The sequence below is a fragment of the Pelodiscus sinensis genome, chromosome 1, assembly GCF_049634645.1.
Source record: "Pelodiscus sinensis isolate JC-2024 chromosome 1, ASM4963464v1, whole genome shotgun sequence".
Lineage (NCBI taxonomy): Eukaryota > Metazoa > Chordata > Testudines > Trionychidae > Pelodiscus > Pelodiscus sinensis.
Window position 1 is genome coordinate 42,868,434 of NC_134711.1, and position 18,931 is coordinate 42,887,364.

An 18,931-nucleotide genomic window follows, 5' to 3' on the forward strand; every position below is an offset into this window, starting at 1 on the left:
TTAAGAACACTCAAGCTCTGGGGGGAAATGTAGTGGAAGGTTTCTCTTGTGTTAATTGTTTTTGACAACTAACTAGCCAACTCCTAGCAAAGTGTGCGTTTGGAAATGGAGCCTATGCTCTGTTTAGGACAGGAAGGGATTCAGGTCATCTATATGAAAGAGGGTGGTACCACACAAGGTTGGATGAAAGGTATATTTCAAATAAAAACAAACTGAACTAACTTCTGGAATTACAGCAATTACATGAGTTTTTCCTTCTATGCTAATGCATCCCACAAGTTCAAACTGGTTTATTTGATATTGCACACAGTTTCTCTTAAATATTTTATTAACTATAGAATTTCCTGTTTGGGAAAAGTCTTCAAAATGTTTGCAGCATCTGTTGTGTTCATATTATTAGCATTAGTTGGTTTCAGCTCCTGTAGTTGTTATAAATAAGGAACAGTGGAAAATGCTGAATTTTGGGGAGTGTGTTTGGGGAGGGGGGAAGGGAAATAGCCTCTTTGGAACTGTTTGTGTGTAAAATGTCATAACAACTCAGTTCCATGAGATAACTTGGAAATTAATTCATATCATCATAACAACGCTCAACATATTTCATATTAAGTAAGTTAGAAATAAACCACATTTATTTCATCATGTCACATTATATAAACATGTTTATAAGCCAAAGGTAAACTTCAGGGTTTAATCTTCATGCCTTAATGTTTTGGTTTTTACTGTCTTTGTTGTATGAAAAATTAATGGTGTTTGAAATGTTTTTAAAATACTTAATAGTTTTTTCACAATGGTAACTTCAGTGTAACAATATAACTAAGATGTTTCTGTGTTCTACAGTATTTTGGAAGTTTGCTTGTGATATTCTGTGTTGAATTGGCCTGTGGAGTTTGGACCTATGAGCAGGAAATTACGGTGAGTCAGAAAAGGAGGCTACATTATTAAATAGAAGAAAACAAAAGTTTTTCATTAGCTAACTACTTTTTAACTGCTGTCATGTGCATCTTTGTTAGTTATGGCTTTCTGTCAGTCTAGTATTAACTTCAGGTTTTTGATGTGTGTTAACATGGGAAATTCTGGGGAAATAGTTCTTTCTAAAAAGATCCACTCTGAATTTTTCTTCCTTTTGAGGAGAAAATTACCCTTAGGTCCTATTTAATTTAATACTTAGGCAAGTTCCCGCTGAAGTCAAGTGGGAGTTTTTACTCCGTAAGTATTGCAGGTTTGGGTTCTGTTTTGAGGGGCTTTTGGGGTATGTGTGTCATTCAAGACTCTTTCACTTTGGCCAAATCTTGCTGTGCTATATTTTAAACGGTGTATTCATTCCATAAATGACTTACTGCTTGCCAGTGTCATTAGTATTTAAACTATAAATGCAAGTGTTTTACATGAAACATGTCTCAGCTATAAATCAGATTTCCGTAAACTGCTAAGGAGGTTTTATCTCCAACTAGTATTTATAACTATACAAGCCTTTAATTTTCAAACTGAAGACTTGTATCTATTATGAAGGAAAATTTCTAGTACTGAACAGAAAACAAACTAACACATTTATCCTACTTGCTCCTATATCTTTTTATTTTGAGTTTGGTACCTATTTATGAGCAGAGTGACAAATATTTCTTTCAGGCTGCCAAGATATGCCCATGACATCGGTCTTTTCAACAGCAGCCAGTATGTAGCATTTATGCTGCAGTAAAAAGGGAGGGAGCTCATTTGGTATTTGTACAATACTGGGACGAAAGGAATTTCTGGCAGATCTGCACTCTGAAATTATGTGGCAGCATTTTGTATCAGAACTCATTCCCTTGCTATACAGATTCCAGAGTGGTGTTATGCTCCTAATATAACACATTTAAAGATATCACTTTGCATAAATGTCAAGTTGCATTGGTATGGTACATTTTTAAATTGGGAAAGGAGATGATAGGTGTGACTCATCCCCTGGGCACAGCCCACTCTCTTCAGGGGATCTGTCGGGGGCAACAGTTATAACTAACATTCAAGGCTCAATAGGAGCCTTACCAGTAGAAGCTGCCTGTAGGAGGTATTGAAAGGGAGCATTCTTCAAGTTCACAAGCTACACACTTCCCCCCAGCCAAAACCATCCATCTTTCAGGATTCCTTAAATGGGCAATCCCCCATGATGGATTGGGGTTTTAGGCACCTTGGTCCATTGTGACTTCATCCCTCAAAGTGCTACATTGTCCTGCATTTTGCTTCAACTACCCCAGACTAACACGGCTACATTTCTATCCCTCCAGGTAGATATTCTACTAGTGGGACACATAACACTGAGAGACATTAGCAGAAATTAGCATTGCCTGGAGCTAGACCTCACTCTAACCTATCTTATGGCATCAGTGACTTAAAAAATAAAAATGAGATCTATCAGCTTGTAGGGAATTTTGACAATGTGCCTTGTCCCCTGCCCTGACCAGGCCAGAATGAATCGAAAGATTTCCCCACTCCAAGATCTTCCACAGCTGCCAGGGAAATTCTGTAATGTAGATGGTTAGCATATGAATAAATAGAAATAAATATATAATCTGAATGTTGAATGTTGGAAATGGTTAAAGGGGAAACTACAGCATGTCTTACAGAAAGGTGAAGTATCAGGCTGGAGAGATGTCTTTGAACCAGTTGTATTCAACATTTTTATTACTGACCTTGACAGAAAAAGTGAGTACGAGGCTACTAAAATTTGCAGATAACAGAAATTTGGGAGGGATTGCCAATATGGAAGAGGACCTCCATTTATCATCATTCTGTTGTTACTCATACTGGGATTGGCTAGGAACACCAGTCTTCTAGGCCCTCTGCTCCCAAGTCCTGCTACTAACTGTCAAGCTCTGAGACTTAAGTCCAGTGAAGTACAGCACTTCAGAACCCAGAAAGTTCTTCAGAATGGTTCTACAGTACCTATAGGTCACTACCAGTGGCTGGCCCATGCAAAGAATGCAGAGTATCCAGGCCCTTCAGCTTTCACACTAGGTTCAGAGACTCCCTAGAACTTCCTGGGGAGCCCTGCCTACCACATGGACTTCAGTTTATAATGAAATCATAGGAGCCTTTGATGAGTTTTAGAAAATTAGTTAGAATTAATATAGGGCTGTGTGTGCTACTGTTAAAAGGTGTCAAGCACAGCCTCTATACTATTCCAATATGTGCTGAACAGGGCTCAAATGTCTGCCATGAGGGTCCCTGTATAAAGTGCTGTATGACTAATTTCTTCCATTCACAAGATTAAAAAGCCAGAACAGGTTCTCAGTGTACTTGAACCTCAGTCAAAGCTTGATACTCATTAGAAAAATAGTAACATATTAATGCAAGTAAAAACTAAACAGCAGACAGGAGGACCATAGAGAACGTTCATGCTCAGAAATCAAACCATACACTTAGTTTACCTACATCATCTCTGAAGGGTGTCTCAAGGAATGAAGCCAGGCAAAAGATTTTCATGAACAGATGGTAATATGTACTACTAAATGATTTGGTTATAAGGGATATTAGTTAATATATATGTTCAAATGCTTAGTTTGATCTCTGGAATGTCAAGTGACAAAGGTATAGATTCTAAAATCCCTTCTTAGTTCATTAATAACTGCCTTATAAGTTGATTTTGTTTTACTTTTTAATTTCCTCCTGTCAAACACTTTTGCATTAATTTGTATCTGCTTGTCATTGTCATCAAAAAAGTTAGAGGACTTGTATTGTGTGCATAACCTTGGACTACATTCAACTAAAATAAGATAGTAAAAATAAGTAAAGATGTTAAGAAGTGAGTAATTATCAACTAATCATGTACTCAATACAATTTGTATTGAGTACATGATTAGTTGATAAGGGGCTTCCCCCCCACCTCTGTATCAGAGGCAGCAAGGAGGGAGTGGGAGCTAATGCTATATTTAAAAGGCAGAGTTGCAGCAGGGGACATGGCACAAGCTGGGACTGCTGAGTAATAGTAAGAGCCAGGGTTCCCTGCTGTGGCTCTGCCTTTAAAATGTAGTATGAGCCAGTCGGCTTTTACTACATTTTAAAAGCAGAGAGGCCAGGTCCCAGACCGCTGCACCTCTGCCTGCACTCCCCCTCACTGTAGAGACAGTGGTAGGGGAAGCTGGCTTCAGCACTGGCTCCTCCTCCTTCCCCTTTGCTGCCTTTGATACAAAATAATGTTGCTGTGTAGATGTACCCTTAGTCAAGATGGTCTAAATCTCTGACGACCAAAAATTGGGACTGGATGACAGACTGATACAGAGACAGCAAGGGGTGGGAGGAAGTGAGTAGTTGAGTAGGCTTATCATGCAGTCGACTATTCAACTAGTCGCTTACGACCCTTAAAAAAAAAAGTCTATTAAGGGTGATCTGAGCTGCAGTTGTATTAAGTATTATCCAAAGAAAACTGTGTTGAGTGCAAAAGTGAATTATTTATTCTAGTGACCAGCATAAATGTTTGAAGTATGAGCTGTGTCCCTGGGACATTCCTGCTTTTGTAAGTAGCTGTTTTAGCACACTGCTACTGGGATGTATTTTTAATATTGACATTTGCAAACCTCTTGAAATCATAGCCTCTGAGAACAACAACAAAATAACAGCTAATAGAATCCTCAGTATATCAAAGGCATTGTTGTATTTCTGAGACATTTGATTTTGTAAAATAATATGTGAAGATATATATATCGACGGAGGCCTGTAGTCTAGACACACCCCGAGTGTCTGGGTGTGAAATAGAAGAGAAAGCAAGACGTGCAATTATAATATTCCATTTTTTAGTTTTTTTTTAAAAACGTGCTTTCCCAATAACTGTTTGAAAATAAAGCATTTCCAAAAAAATGGAAAAAAAGGCTTTCTGAACAATGGCTACTTCCGTAACACACTAACATGGCTCCCCCTCTGAGACGTTTATCATGTATAAAGTTAATGGTCTTGAAGTGAAATGCACTCAAACTTCTACCTTATGGACTTGATTCAGTCTTTAAAGTCAATGGAATAAGAACATTAAAGTGGCCATATTGTGTGAAATCAATACTCCATCTAGCCTAGTATCCTGTCTTCTACAATGGTGCTAGATAATTCAAAGGGAACTAATAGAATAGGGTAATTTACTGAGTGATTCATTGCCTGTTGTCCAGTCCCAATTTTTGGCCGTCAGAGATTTAGACCATCTTGACTAAGGGTACATCTACACACCACATTTTTTTTGAAATAATTAGCATTATTTTGAAATAACTTAGTCTGCGTCTACATAGCAGGCAGTTATTTTGAAATAATGTTGAAATATTGTCAAGCTCGACAAGGCCTTCTTACTCTGACTCCTGTAACCCTCATTATACAAGGAGTAAGGGAAGTTGGAGGAAGAGTGCTCTATTTCTAAATAAGTGCTGTCGAAACACTCCCAATTTAGAAACAAGCTATTTCAAAATAAGTTATGCAATTGACAAGTTAAGCCCTGCTGTGAAGATGCACCCTATGAGTCTTTGCTAGGTAAATTCATGGATGATAAGTCTAACTCACTTTTGTACCCGATTATATGTTTGGCTTTAGCAGCATTGAGTTTCACAAGTTGTCTGTGCATTGTGTGAAGAATTACTTCCTTATGTTTGTTTTAAATCTTGCCTGTTGATTTCATTGGGCTCCACTGACTGCACTAGACTTTTGTGAGATACAAGTCGATAATCATTTAATTGAATTTACACAACGCTTGGAAACGTTCTAACATATTATTTCTATTTTACTGATATGTAGATCCTCTATTGCTATTCTATCTATTAACAAGCAAATGACAAAACAATATTTTTCTCAACATTTTTATTAATACAAATAAAGCTGTGTTCATTTTAAATTAAGATATTTATTTTCCTTTTTTTTACTGAGACGGCAAATCCAAAGTAACTTATTTTTAGAACCTCAGGATCGGTGAAAGCATTGGTTCTATGAGTACAAGTTGATTGATTTATTAGGAATTCAGTCTCTCCAGTTATTTAAAACACTTTGTGTCTTCTTTTCAGATCCCAGTACAATGGTCAGATATGGTCACTTTAAAAGCCAGAATGACCAACTATGGCGTACCTAGATACCAGTGGCTTACCCATGCTTGGAATTTTTTTCAGAGGGAGGTAAGAAGACAGTCTGTTCATGAAATATAAGGCTGCATATGCACAAAGTGTTACTTACATGTTTGGGAAAAGGTTTAATTAGAAATAAAAAGATGAGACTTTTTTTTTTTATATGCAAGCTGAGGACTTATATTTTAGTGCTGTCCTTGAGAACTATTGGCATATAAGTTCTCATTCTTATAAGTTCTAGACAAATAAACAGCATTTGTATATTTTTATAATTTCACCACCCTTTTTTTTGTAAGTTACATTATATATAATTCCAAGGATGTGATATACCTGCATTAGTTCTATATAACAATTGTATTAGTTTTATATGCCAATTTAATGAAATTGAGTGACAAAGGTTTATAAGGGTGTGTCTAGATTACAGGGTTCTTTCGAAAAAAAAATTGCCTTTTTTTGAAAAAACTTCCTCTGTGCCTAGACTGCTGCTGCGTTCTTTAGAAAGTAAATTGAAAGAACGCGGCAGTTTTTTCGATCATGGAAAACCTCCTTTTATGAGGAATAACACCTTTTTCGAAAGTGCTCTTTTGAAAAAAGGCGTTATTGAACACAAACTGTGCTTTTTTGAAAGAAAAAACAGGACTATGTAGCACTTTAAAGACTAACAAGATGGTTTATTAGGTGATGAGCTTTCGTGGGCCAGACCCACTTCCTCAGATCAAATAGTGGAAGAAAATTGTCACAACTATATATACCAAAGGATATAATTAAAAAAATGAACACATATGAAAAGGACAAATCAGATTTCAGAACAGAAGAGAGATGGGGGGGGAAGGTAAATGTCTGTGAGCTAATGATATTAGAGGTGATAATTGGGGAAGCTATCTTTGTAATGGGTAAGATAATTGATGTCTTTGTTTAAGCTTAGGTGTAAAGTGTCGAATTTAAGCATGAATGACAGTTCAGAGGATTCTCTTGAGAACACATATTCCTGCTCATCCAGAAATATAATTTATGCCATTATGTGCCAAAAGTGTCCTTCTGCTATGTACATTGGACAAACGTCTCAGACACTTCGCCAAAGAATCAATGCCCACAAAACAGATATTAGACAGGATCACAAAGAAAAAACAGTTTCTTGTCATTTCAACCAGAAAGGACATTGTCTCAACGACTTGATTACCTGCATCCTGCTTCAAAGACCTTTTAAGACTACACTTGAAAGAGAATCCTCTGAACTGTCATTCATGCTTAAATTCGACACTTTACACCTAAACTTAAACAAAGACATCAATTATCTTACCCATTACAAAGATAGCTTCTCCAATTATCACCTCTAATATCATTAGCTCACAGACATTTACCTTCCCACCCCCATCCCTCTTCTGTTCTGAAATTTGATTTGTCCTTTTCATATGTGTTCATTTTTTAATTGTATCCTTTGGTGTATATGGTTGTGACAATTTTCTTCCACTATTTGATCTGAGGAAGTGGGTCTGGCTCATGAAAGCTCATCACCTAATAAACCATCTTGTTAGTCTTTAAAGTGCTACATAGTCCTGTTTTTTCTTTCAGCTACACCAGACTAACACGGCTACATTTCTATCACTTTTTGAAAGAGAACATCCAGACTGCCTAGGTGCTCTCTTTCGAAAAAGCAGCTCACTTTTTCAAAAGTACTGGCTTCTATCTAGATGCGCTCTTTTGAAAGAGGCTTGTAGTCTAGATGTGCCCTAACTGGTTTTCACCCTGTAATCTGCAGTCCTCTGGTGACTGCAGACTATATCTAAGGGATCCATGAAAAGTCTACTATCAAACAGTGATTTTCAGCCTGTGTTCTACAGATCCCTGGAGTCCACAGACTTCTGCATTCTGTGTGAAATTTCAGATGGGGATCTGCATTTCATGTGAACATTTTTAGAGGTCCACAAATGAAAAAAATGATAAAAACCACTCACTCGCAATATAAAAAAAACCACCTCTAGAATTGTGAATGCAGTACCGTTGATTTATAAACCTCACAAGCCAATTGCATCTGCAGGTCAGATAGGTGTCGAAAAAAGATTAATTGCAGCCTCCTTTAATTGTGGATGCAATATTTGAGGCTTAATTAAAAATCAGGGTATGTCTACACTACAGCGCTAATTCGAACTAACTTAGTTCGAATTAGTTTATTCGAACTAAGCTAATTCGAACTAACACATCTAGAACTAAAAACTAGTTCTAATTAGCGTTTTGCTAATTCGAACTAGCGCGTCCACATTAAGTGGACCCTGAAGCGGGGTTAAGGATGGCCGGAAGCAGTGCCAGCAGGGCATCAGAGGAGGACTTAGAGCGTGGAGATGCTGTCTCAGGCTAGCCGAGGGCTGTTCTTAAAGGGTCCCGACCCCCACCCCGGACAGACAGTTCTCAGGGGTGCCCCGCTTGCAAAGCAGTCCTGGCTTGGAGTGCCCGGACTACCCACACTGGGCACATCACAGCACTCGGCCATCAGCCCAGCTGCACTTGCCGCAGGCTGCCATCTGAGGAGAGGGGGCAATTGGGAGTCTGCAGGAGAGCTTCCACCCCCAGAAGCCCACAGAGCCAGCCCAGTCCTTCCCATCGGGGGCTCATGCCCCATTCCTCCCTCACCTCCTTCCACTTACCCTTCCCTAGCCCCTCTTCTTGATGTACAAAATAAAGATAACGTGTCTTCCAAAATGGAATCTGTCTTTATTGAACAAAACTGGGGGAGACTGGGAAAAGGAGGTGGGATAGGGGAAGAGAGAGGCTGGGAGAGGGGAGGGCAACTAAAATGATCAGGGGTTGGGAACAGGTCCCATATGAAGAGAGGCTAAAGAGACTGGGACTTTTCAGCTTAGAAAAGAGGAGACGGAGGGGGGACAGGATAGAGGTCTCTAAAAGCAGGAGTTGGGTGGAGAGGGTGCATACAGAAAAGTTCTTCATTAGTTCCCATAAAGAAGGACTAGAGGACACCAAAGGAAAGGAATGGGTAGCAGGCTTCAAACTAATAACAGAAAGTTCTTCTTCACAAAGCAAAGAGTCAGCCTGTGGAACTCCTTGCTGCAGGAGGCTGTGAAGGCTAGAACTGGAACAGAGTTTAAAGGGAAGTGAGATCAAGTTATGGAGGTTGGGTCCATGGAGTGGTATTAGCCAGGGGGTAGGAGTGGTGTCCCTGCCCAAGGTTTGTGGAAGGCTGGAGAGGGATGGCACGAGACAAATGGCTTGGTCACTGTCTTCGGTCCATCCCCTCCAGGGTCCTTAGGGTTGGCCGCTGTTGGCAGACAGGCTACTGGGCTAGATGGACCTTTGGTCTGACCCAGGATGGCCATTGTAAGCTCAGGGCTCAGGGTCGGGGGTCTCAGTGGACCCCCTTGATTCTCTTGCACACCTGCTCCTGGGTGACCAGGCTGGCAGCTCTCCTGCCCTAGACGGCCACTTTCCTGTGCCTAGTGCGGAGATCGTAGACGAGGTCCTCGATGTCTGCACTAGCCCAGGCGGGTGCCCGCCTCTTGCGGTCCCGGGCAAGCTCCCGGGAGCCACCAGCCTGGTCCTGGGAAGAGGGGGAGGGCTGGGGGCATCGGTGGCTGGCTCGATCCGTGCCAGGTGCAGGGTCTGCTGGCTGGGTGCTGGCAGGCTTGCACCTGGCACGGGCACTGTAGCCAGCCCGTGCCCCTTTAAGGGGTCCGGGGCCGGGAGGGGGGCAGACGAGTTTCCCTGGTGTTGGCCAGAGTGGCCACCAGGGAAACCTGGGGAGGGCTAGCCTCCCACTAGTTCGAATTAAGGGTCTACACACCCCTTAATTCGAACTAGCTAGTTCGAACTAGGCTTAATCCTCGTGGAATGAGGATTACCTAGTTCGAACTAAGCGCTCTGTTAGTTCGAATTAAATTCGAACTAACGGAGCGCTAGTGTAGCGCCTATGAATGTTAGTTCGAACTAACATCCGTTAGTTTGAACTAACTTTGTAGTGTAGACATACCCTCCGTGTCAGCATGTGTTAAAACTTTACTACAAGTACAAGCCACTAATAATACAAAATAAGAATGTTCCTGAATTTAAATAAATACCTTCAAGGAACTTCTCCTCTGTCAAAGAGGAAATACCCAAGCCTTTATTTTTATCCCAGTGAAGAATACAAGTATGATGAATTAAATATTAACTCACTAAAGTAAAATAAATTGAATGTCCTGTGTGGTATTTTAGTATTATTGTCATCTGTTCTATCATGCTCTCATTTATCACATCTCTTCTATGGATTTGCTATATTTAAGTTGTCATATTGGCTGGAAAACAATACAAAAAAGCTGTTTCCAAGCAGTTGCCAATACTGTGTCTTGGGTTGCAGTTTCATTATAGTGGACAGTTTTACATCCCGTCACCAGGAAAAAAATGGTTTGAACATCCTATAGCCTTCTGAAATGCATAACTTTTCAAAGAAAGAACTATTTTGTCACAGAAACAGGGATGTGCACAATGTAAATATTAATTAGCTCCAGATACATGTTCACATTCAGGAAAAGAACTCTTTAAATGCTTGTCATTGTTGCCTTTGTTAAAATGCTGAAATCTATCATTGTTACAGATTTCCTGTTTATTTAAACATTTCCTGCCTACACTTGATTAGTCTATATTTGTGTTAGAACGTGAAAGTAAGAATAAAAGGTTAGAAGAGTTTACAATATTTTCTGCTAAAGCTATTCAAATTCTCCTAGAAACACAGTAGTTCTTCATGTTTAGATAGATTGTGAGAATTTGTCTATTAGCTACCTGCACTAATATAAACAATTCCTGATTTCCATGCACACTGCTTTATAATATTTTGGTTTAAATCTATGTGTTGGCTAGATGTAAAAAAATCTTTATGTATTGGTTATTATGTGTCACAACAATGACCCTGTAAGTCTTACATGACTTTTCCTTCAAAAAGGATGATTTTTACATAAATAAAAAATCGACTTCCCTGCCAAAGAACAACTGCCTGGCCGGGCAGTGGGGCATTTATAATAGAAATTTCTCATGTTTATTCCATATCCAGAGGAAATGATTTTTGGGAAGTTTGAGATTAATTGGATAAACTATTTCAGCACAGTGCCACGCTAATTTATGGATTTTTTTTTTTTGAGATTTATGGGCCAGATTTTAAAAGAAAGGAAACCAATGGAAGTTAAGCACCTAAATAGCTTTAAAAAGCAGTATCTATGCTAATTATTTTGGTCTTCTCTCATCTCAAATATGAAATGTTTGAGTATCATACTTATGAATGAATACTGGTGTATAAACCCATTTTTATGAAGTTGCAGCACAAACTTCTTAGTTTATAAAGGGTCAGGTTTTTTTTATTAGCTGTGAGGTTTGTTTTCCGTGTTTTATAACTTTTGGGAGAGATATGAAATTTGTTTTTTCCTAACTTGTTATGTTTAACAGCAAATTGCTGTTCTAATAACCAGAAAGGTTGAAATTGGGACTAGAAAGGGAGAGAACTGGGGAAGAACAATAACACAAGTGAAAACAAAGGGGGGGGGGGGGAGCCCACAGCAGAGAACAAGGGGCCAGAGCTTGAAGTCTTCAGTAAGGAAAAACTCCCCAAGAATTCATTAAGCCTTAGGCCTGAATGCAAATGCAGGTTAAAGCCAAGTAAGAATTGAGTTATTGGGTCTCTGAGGAGAGGTAGATTTTAAAATGAATGGAAAAGAGATGAGATGGTTGGGAGCTGTGCCAAAGTATGGTGAGAGGGAAGCTGTGGGTTGGTGCCCAGGCAATGGACAAAGGATTACACCAAGTAAAAATTTGCAGCCACTATATCAGCTCTCTTTGTTGTTAGTGCAGCTTAGAAAATGAAATCCCATCACTTGGTTATAAGCATGTTACTGTGATTTTTATGATCTATTATGGCCCATCATGTGGTCAGAGTTCCTACTGTTATGATTCTAATACAGATTTTATTCTCCTGTGATACTCCTCCCCAGGTTTCCTTCCTTCTATTTTCCTTTTCCGTTTCAGTATTTTTCTTAGTACTTTTTAATGTTTTCACTTTTTACTCTTTCTTTCCTTTCCCTCATTTTTGCCCCTTTCTCTACTTGGACACATCTCTTCCTCTGCAATTCCTACCACCTTCCCCATTTGCTCCTAACCTAATCTAGTGTTGCAGGGATTCCCTATTCTACTAGTGCCTCCTCTTATTAATGCCTCTTCTGGCTCACCTGCATTATAAGAACAGTAGCACTACAGGCCAGGATTATTCCTGTTAAGCACCAAGTAGTGCAGTGGTTTTCAACAAATGGTCCATAAAAAGGTGGTTGTCACCATAAAACAGTGGTTTGCAACCTATGATCCACAGATACCTCGGCAAAATATCCAAAGAGGACTGCACCCTCCATTCAAAATTTTCTAGGTGTCTGCAAATGAAACAAAGTCTGAAAACCACTGAACTAGGGGATTGGTGAGGAAGGAAAGGACAGACCACAGGTCAATCTGATTGGCTGATTTTTGGTTTGGATTATATACAAGCACAACAGGGGCATCCATAAAATGAGGCTTTGTACAGGAACTGCTAGAAAAAAAAATCTAAAAAAAAAAAAAGCCCATGAATGTCTCCATATATACATTTTTAAAAGTTTGTCCAGTTTTTAGCTTTTATGACCAAGGAGCAGCACACTGCAATCACTAATCCTGGCTAATCTTTCCTTTGCAGTTTAAGTGCTGTGGAGTGGTATATTTTACAGATTGGCTGGAAATGACAGAAATGGACTGGCCTCCTGATTCCTGTTGTGTTAGAGAGTTCCCAGGATGCTCCAAGCAGGCACATCATGAAGACCTTAGTGATCTTTATCAAGAGGTAGGGAGGAAAAAGTAGTTTTTACATTTCGTATTATTTCAGAAGGGTGTGTCTGGAAATGTTCCTGTGACTTCCGCACTATAACATGCAAGTCAGCAAAAGGCTTTGGGGAGCAGCTCATCTTTACTAAAGTTTTCCTTGGAATTTTCCCTTCTATTTTTGGCAAGGCTTTCCCACCATTGGGAGAGATGTCTTTCCAAAGCTTGTGTATCTTTCCTGCCTTCAGACATTCACCCCATCCCCAATTCTGCATATGTTGGAAACTACTCCAGCAATGGAGGTGTGTGTTACAAATATATGAGCATGTCTTGACAAATGGACTCTGATGAATCTGTGTCATGCTTCTCAAGAAATGCTGTAGTAAGCAGAAAGGTTCAGTTGGTAGGTGGAAATGGAGGGGGAGATTTTAATAATAGTGATCCATATTCATTCCTGTGTGTAACTCCATTGAAACTACAGGGCAGTATCATCATTTTAAAGATTAAGGATTTGGTTTCTTCTTCTTCTTGGTTATCGAGTAATAGAGAAATCTTGCATTGTTAAAGGGAGCTATGCCCAGAACAGAGGGGATAGATTTATGGCTTGCCTTCAGCTGAAGCTTTCAAAAATCTGTTCACCTAGAAATGTGATAAAGGATTACCAATCCAGTCAATATCTCATGTGTCTAAGCCCTGAAATAGCTATTTTACATTCAATAATATAGTCACATGAGTCTTCCAGTTCTGGCAAGCTGATTATGTCTTCATGGCTGTGGACATAAAATACTACATGCTAATTCATAAATTCCATTTCTCAACTCACCAGGGTGGAGAGAGATTTCAGGATTGTTCTGGCCTTCAGGTTCAATGGTGATGAAGGCCCCATAAGCACCTAGACAGGAAGATGCCTCTGGCAAGTCCTTTGAAAATCAAAGAACTCTGTTAAACTTTAGCCAGCAGGGATCATGCACACAGAGAAGTAACATAGTCATTCCATTGTGAACATACATGGATACCTTATGCCAAAGCAATCATTTTCTACGGTCTGCACTATTATTGCTGTGTTGTGAATAATATTAAAACAAAAAATTAAAAAACATGATGAGGGGGAATGCATTTGAGCCTGGAGAGACTGATAGTATCATTTGAACAAACACATCATTGTATGTAGGATCAAAATATGTCAAAGCTAAGAAAACACTTTCATTAATGATGCTCTTATCTCTTCTCATGCAGACTTGCTCTTGAGCCTGCTTCATCAAAGTGTGCTGTTTTTGTAGGCATTATCACTTATGCTGACAGAAAGCTGAAAATCATTAGTTGTGCTTTCAATAGTACTATGATTGATTGTCTCCAAAATGGAGGCATTGGGAATATAAAATGTGAAAAAAGGCTTTGAGAGGAGAACAAATGGCATTTGCCTTCATGTGTATGGTTAGGTGTGTGAAATAAGCTTGAGTTTGTAATAAAGAAATAGTATTTGATCCTATTTCAAGACTTATATCATTTGAATTGTACCTTGGAATGGTTATGGTTTCTACTTGAACACAACAATCATAGTCCATGTGGCATAACAACCAAATATTAGAAATAAGTAAAAGTATTGTTGGTGGTTTTTTGTTGCTTTAAAAGTAGGGCTGTCAAGCAATTAAAAATTAATCCTGATTAAACACACAGCTAATCACACAGTTCAACAATAATAAAATACCATTTATTTTAATATTTTGGGTGTGTTTTATTTTCATATATATTGATTTCAGTTACAACTCAGAAGACAGTGTACAGTGCTCACTTTATATTTATTTTTTATTACAAATATCTGCACCATAAAAAACAAAATAATATTTTTCAATTCACTTAATTACTACTTCTCTAGTGCAATCTCTGTCATTCATGAAAGTTTAACTTACAAATATAGAATTGCATATAAAGAATAATTGCACTCAAACCAATGTCAAACTTTAGAACTTACAAGTTGAATCAGTTCTACTTCTTGTTCAGCCTGTTGCTCAAACAAGCAAGTTTACAATGTCATCTGAAAGTGAGAACAGGCACTGTTATAGTCATGGTCACAAGATATTTATGTGCCAGATGTACTAAAAATTCATATGTCCTTCATGCTTCAACGACCATTCCAGAGGACATGGGTACATGCTGGTGTTGGGTTCTGCTTGATAACAATCCAAAGCAGAGAGGACCAACAACACATGTTCATTTTCATCATCTGAGTCATATGCTACCACAGAAGGTTTTTGGGGGGTTGAATTTTATAGTTTCTGCATTAGAGAGTTGCCCTTTTAATACTTCTGAAACATGTTCCACATCTTGTTCCTCAGATTTTGGAAGACACTTCAGATTCTTAAGTGCTATTGCTATTTTTAGAAATCTCACATTAGTACCTTCTTTGGGTTTTGCCAACTCTGCTATGAAAGCGTTCTTAAAGCCCTAGTCTACACTAGGGAGTTATTTCAAAATAACTTCCCTTATTTTGAAATAACAAGTGGAGCCTACCAAGCCTGTTACTTTGTTTATAACTACCGAGCCTGTTATTTTGAAATAATAACTTCTGCTTTCCATGAAGAATAACACTTATTTCAAAATTGCAGTAGTGTAGACATTCCATTATTACTATTTTGAAATAACTTCTCCCCAGAGTCATTCAAAGTAATTATTCCTTGGTTCTTCCTGGGGCTCTAAGTTGAAGTAGCACATCCATGTTAAGAGAGCCTGCCTCGGGCTAATTTTGAGGCTTCTGTGTAGTGTGGACGTGCTATTTCATAATAGTTCTTTCAAGAGTTATCTGTCTATATTATTTAAAATATTTTTCCTGCAGGATGACAGTGACATGGTCTCATCACTCAGCATCCCACAGTCCCTCCCCAATCAGCCACCCTTCCTCCACCCTTTCCCCACCTTCTCCCTGCTGCTACCCCAGCAGGGATCAGCTACCCATGGTTCCTGAGCAGCAGCAGAAGCAGTGAAGGTAAATGTCTGCTGCTTGTGGGCTTCTGGGGGAAAAGGAGGTAAATGGTGGTTGGCAGGCAGAGAAGCCCACTGTAGGGGGGGCTAAAAAAGTTCCAGCAACCGGGAGAGGAAGATCGGCAAGGCCTGGGGTGGGAGGGCTGCTGGAGAGGCCCATTGGGTGGGGGGCATGCTGGACTGGGGGCCACTCAAGCCTCTGAACCGGGCTGGGAGGCAGCCCAGCCCCTGAGCTGGGGCTAGATGTATCTCTGGCAGCTGCCATGTGGCAGGCTGATAGGAGTTGCAATTTCTGTCTGTGGCATGGGGATGGAGGGGCAGGTGACAAGGCCCATGGCACGGGTCAGCGGGCCCCACTGTAGAGGCCCAATGCACAGGGAGGGCCAGAGTGGGGGTCACCCTGGCCCCTAAATTGGGGCCAGGAAGTACCCCAGCCCCTGAGCCAGGGCTGGATGTTCTTCCAGTAGCCTCCCATCCACTTGGCAGATGCTGAAGGGAGATCCAGCCCTGGTCCAGGGGCCGGGATGCCTCCTGCAGCATGATCCCCAGTCCACTCCCAGCCCCCGCATTGGGCCTCTGTAGTCGGGCCCTGTGCCTCCCCACTTCAGGCCTCGGGTGCTCGGGTGGGGAGCAGAAAGGGGCCCGTGGGAGCAGCAGAGCTTTGCAGTGGCTTTGGGAAAGGATAATGCAGGACATGCGTGGCATCCCTGGTGGTCCAGGGGTGACGGTTCTCAGGAGCCGCTCAGCCTTCCTCCTTGTGGCCAAAGGAAGAGGGCGGCCACCGTGTTCCCTTCCCCTTTCCAACCAGGGGGAGAGGGCCAGGCCAGCCACAGCCTCTGTTGGGCCCAACCCCGCCCTCCCATCAGCCAGAGGGAGGGAGCTGGGCCTGCCTCGGTCTGACCCAACTCCCTCCCCCACTGTGGCCAGAGGTGTGAGAAGCAGGACAACAGCAGTCTCTGTCTGGCCCAACATCCCAATGGCCGGAGGAGGGGATGATTCTGATTTTTAAAAATGCATTAATTACACTTGTGACTCAAGTTCTTGGGTGACATTTATGTCTCCTGCTCTATGTTTGACCTGAATTCTGCCATATATTTCATGTTATAGCAGTCTTGGAGGATGGTTCATCACTTGGTGTTTGTTTTAACAAAACTTTCACTGCAGATTTGACGGAACACAAAGAAGGTACCAATGTGACATTTCTAAAGCACTTGACCCAAGGTTTAAGAATCTGAAGTGCCTTTCAAAATTCGAGGGACAAGATGTGGAATATGCTTTTAGAAATTTGAAAAGAACAACATGCTGATGTGGAGACTACAGAATCTGAGCTAGAAAAAAAGAAAATCAAGCTTCTGCTGATGCCCACTGTCTCAGATGATGAAAATAAACATGTGTGTTGGTCTGCACTGCTTCTGATCATTATTGAGCAGAATCTGTTAGTATCATGGCACTCTGGAATGGTAGTTGAAGTGTGAAGGAGATACGAATCTTTAGTGCATTTGGCACATAAATATTTTGTGATGCTGGTGATAACAATGCCATGCAAGCACCTTATAAAGCAGTGGGAAGCATTATTTCCTGCAAATGTAAACAAACTTGTTTGTATCAGTGGACAATAAGTAGGACTGAGTGGACTTGTAGGCTCTGAAGTTTTATATTTTATTTTTGGTTGCAGTTATTTTTTGTGCATAAGTTAAACTTTCATAATTGCACGACAGTACTTGAAATAGGGGAATTGAAAAATGCTATTTTGTGTTTTTTACAGTGCAAATATTTGTAGTCAAAGTAGGCATTGTATACTTTGCATTCTGTGCTGTAATTCAAATAAAAATATTTGAAAAGGTAGAAAATATGCAAAATATTCATATAAATTATATTCTATTTAACAGTGTGATTAATCACACCATTAATCTCGATTCATTTTTAAAAATAATTTGACAGCCCTTTAGTCATCTTTTAAGAGGTGTTTCCCTACTTTTGTGAGTGGAACCAGGGGTAGGGGAGGACCTGTAAAGTGAATATATTTATTGGCCAGGATGTTGACATTAAAGCACTTTTAAATTGACTAAATGGGTAGTTAAAGGTGTCCTCTTGTTGAAAGAGGTGTGAAATCACATTCTTGCTACTTTAAGGATGTTGAAGAAATATATGTCAAGTAGGGAGGTAAGAGTGTAGCCATTTAAACAAATTACCAATAAGCACAAGCCTATTGGTTACCCAAATGGTTACTCACAGATCCCAGTCCATCTTCTGGGGACTATTACAGAGCCAGCAGTGTGAGGTGAGAGCTGTGTATCAGAGGCAGCAGCATGGGTCAGCAGCTGGCTCCCTGGGAGTGGGGTGGCAGGCGGAAGCTCCTATAGAGCTGGCTGCTATCCCATGTGTAACTGCTGAGCAGTTACATGGTTAGTCAAGTATACTCATTTTAACATCCTTAGTGTCAAGTGCTTTTTAACAGCATGGGTTTTTTTTAAATCCTTTTTTTATGATAAACTTTTTTAGAAATTTAAAAGTGCAGTTTTTGCCATTTGGCAAACACTGTACCTTTTCTACCAACAGTCTTCCTTCAATATGTATGCAGTGTTTCAGTTGGACTGAAGCTGTTTGATCTTTGTTTTGGCTATGTTCTTCTCTTCTTCTTTTTCTTCTTCTTCTTCATCATCATCATCATCATCATCATCATCAACAACAACAAATACTTTTAATATTATTTTGAGGTCAGAATTAATTAGTTAACTTAGGTTTCCTTTGTTGACTAGAGCAGAGCAGACTACAAATCATGGTCTGGTCTACATAATGAATTGCCTCTTTGGTTGGTTTAATTTAGTGATATCGGTGAACTGAAAGTATCTATTGTTATGTTCTCCATACCTCCTAAGTTACACTCAATTCAGAAATGGGAGTGGTGTAGGATGGTCAGGTATAACTTGTGCAAGTTAGAGTAGCCTCATGTTACTGAAGAAAGACCACATTAGCCAGGAGGAGCGCTCTTCATTCAGCGGGGAAAGACTCTCCAGTGTGCTTTTCCATGAGTCCTGCTAATACCAGCAGTTCTGAACAAAGCTAATGAGCCAAAA

At 40.1% G+C, this 18,931-nt stretch overlaps 1 protein-coding gene and 1 long non-coding RNA gene across 4 annotated transcripts in view; one reads left to right on the plus strand and one right to left on the minus strand.

The window, feature by feature from the left end:
- Positions 1-14,922, minus strand: part of LOC142829366 (uncharacterized) — a 39,680-nt gene extending 24,758 nt beyond the window's left edge. The window contains exons 1-2 of the long non-coding RNA XR_012903754.1: positions 14,848-14,922; positions 13,699-13,795 (exon numbers count right to left, since the gene is read on the minus strand). This is a non-coding gene — a long non-coding RNA (uncharacterized LOC142829366). The remainder of the gene's footprint in view (positions 1-13,698; positions 13,796-14,847) is intronic.
- TSPAN12 (tetraspanin 12) overlaps positions 1-18,931 on the plus strand; it is a 72,101-nt gene that overhangs the window by 46,850 nt on the left and 6,320 nt on the right. The window contains exons 5-9 of one of the 3 annotated variants that reach the window (XM_075929039.1): positions 838-912; positions 6,006-6,113; positions 12,754-12,897; positions 15,709-15,858; positions 17,019-18,516. In XM_075929039.1, coding sequence (XP_075785154.1) covers positions 838-912; positions 6,006-6,113; positions 12,754-12,897; positions 15,709-15,837 — 456 coding nt within the window. In that variant the 3' untranslated portion in view covers positions 15,838-15,858; positions 17,019-18,516. Of the gene's footprint in view, positions 1-837; positions 913-6,005; positions 6,114-12,753; positions 12,898-15,708; positions 15,859-17,018; positions 18,517-18,931 lie in introns of those variants that run through there. The other 2 variants (XM_075929020.1, XM_075929028.1) reach the window with 2 other exon arrangements.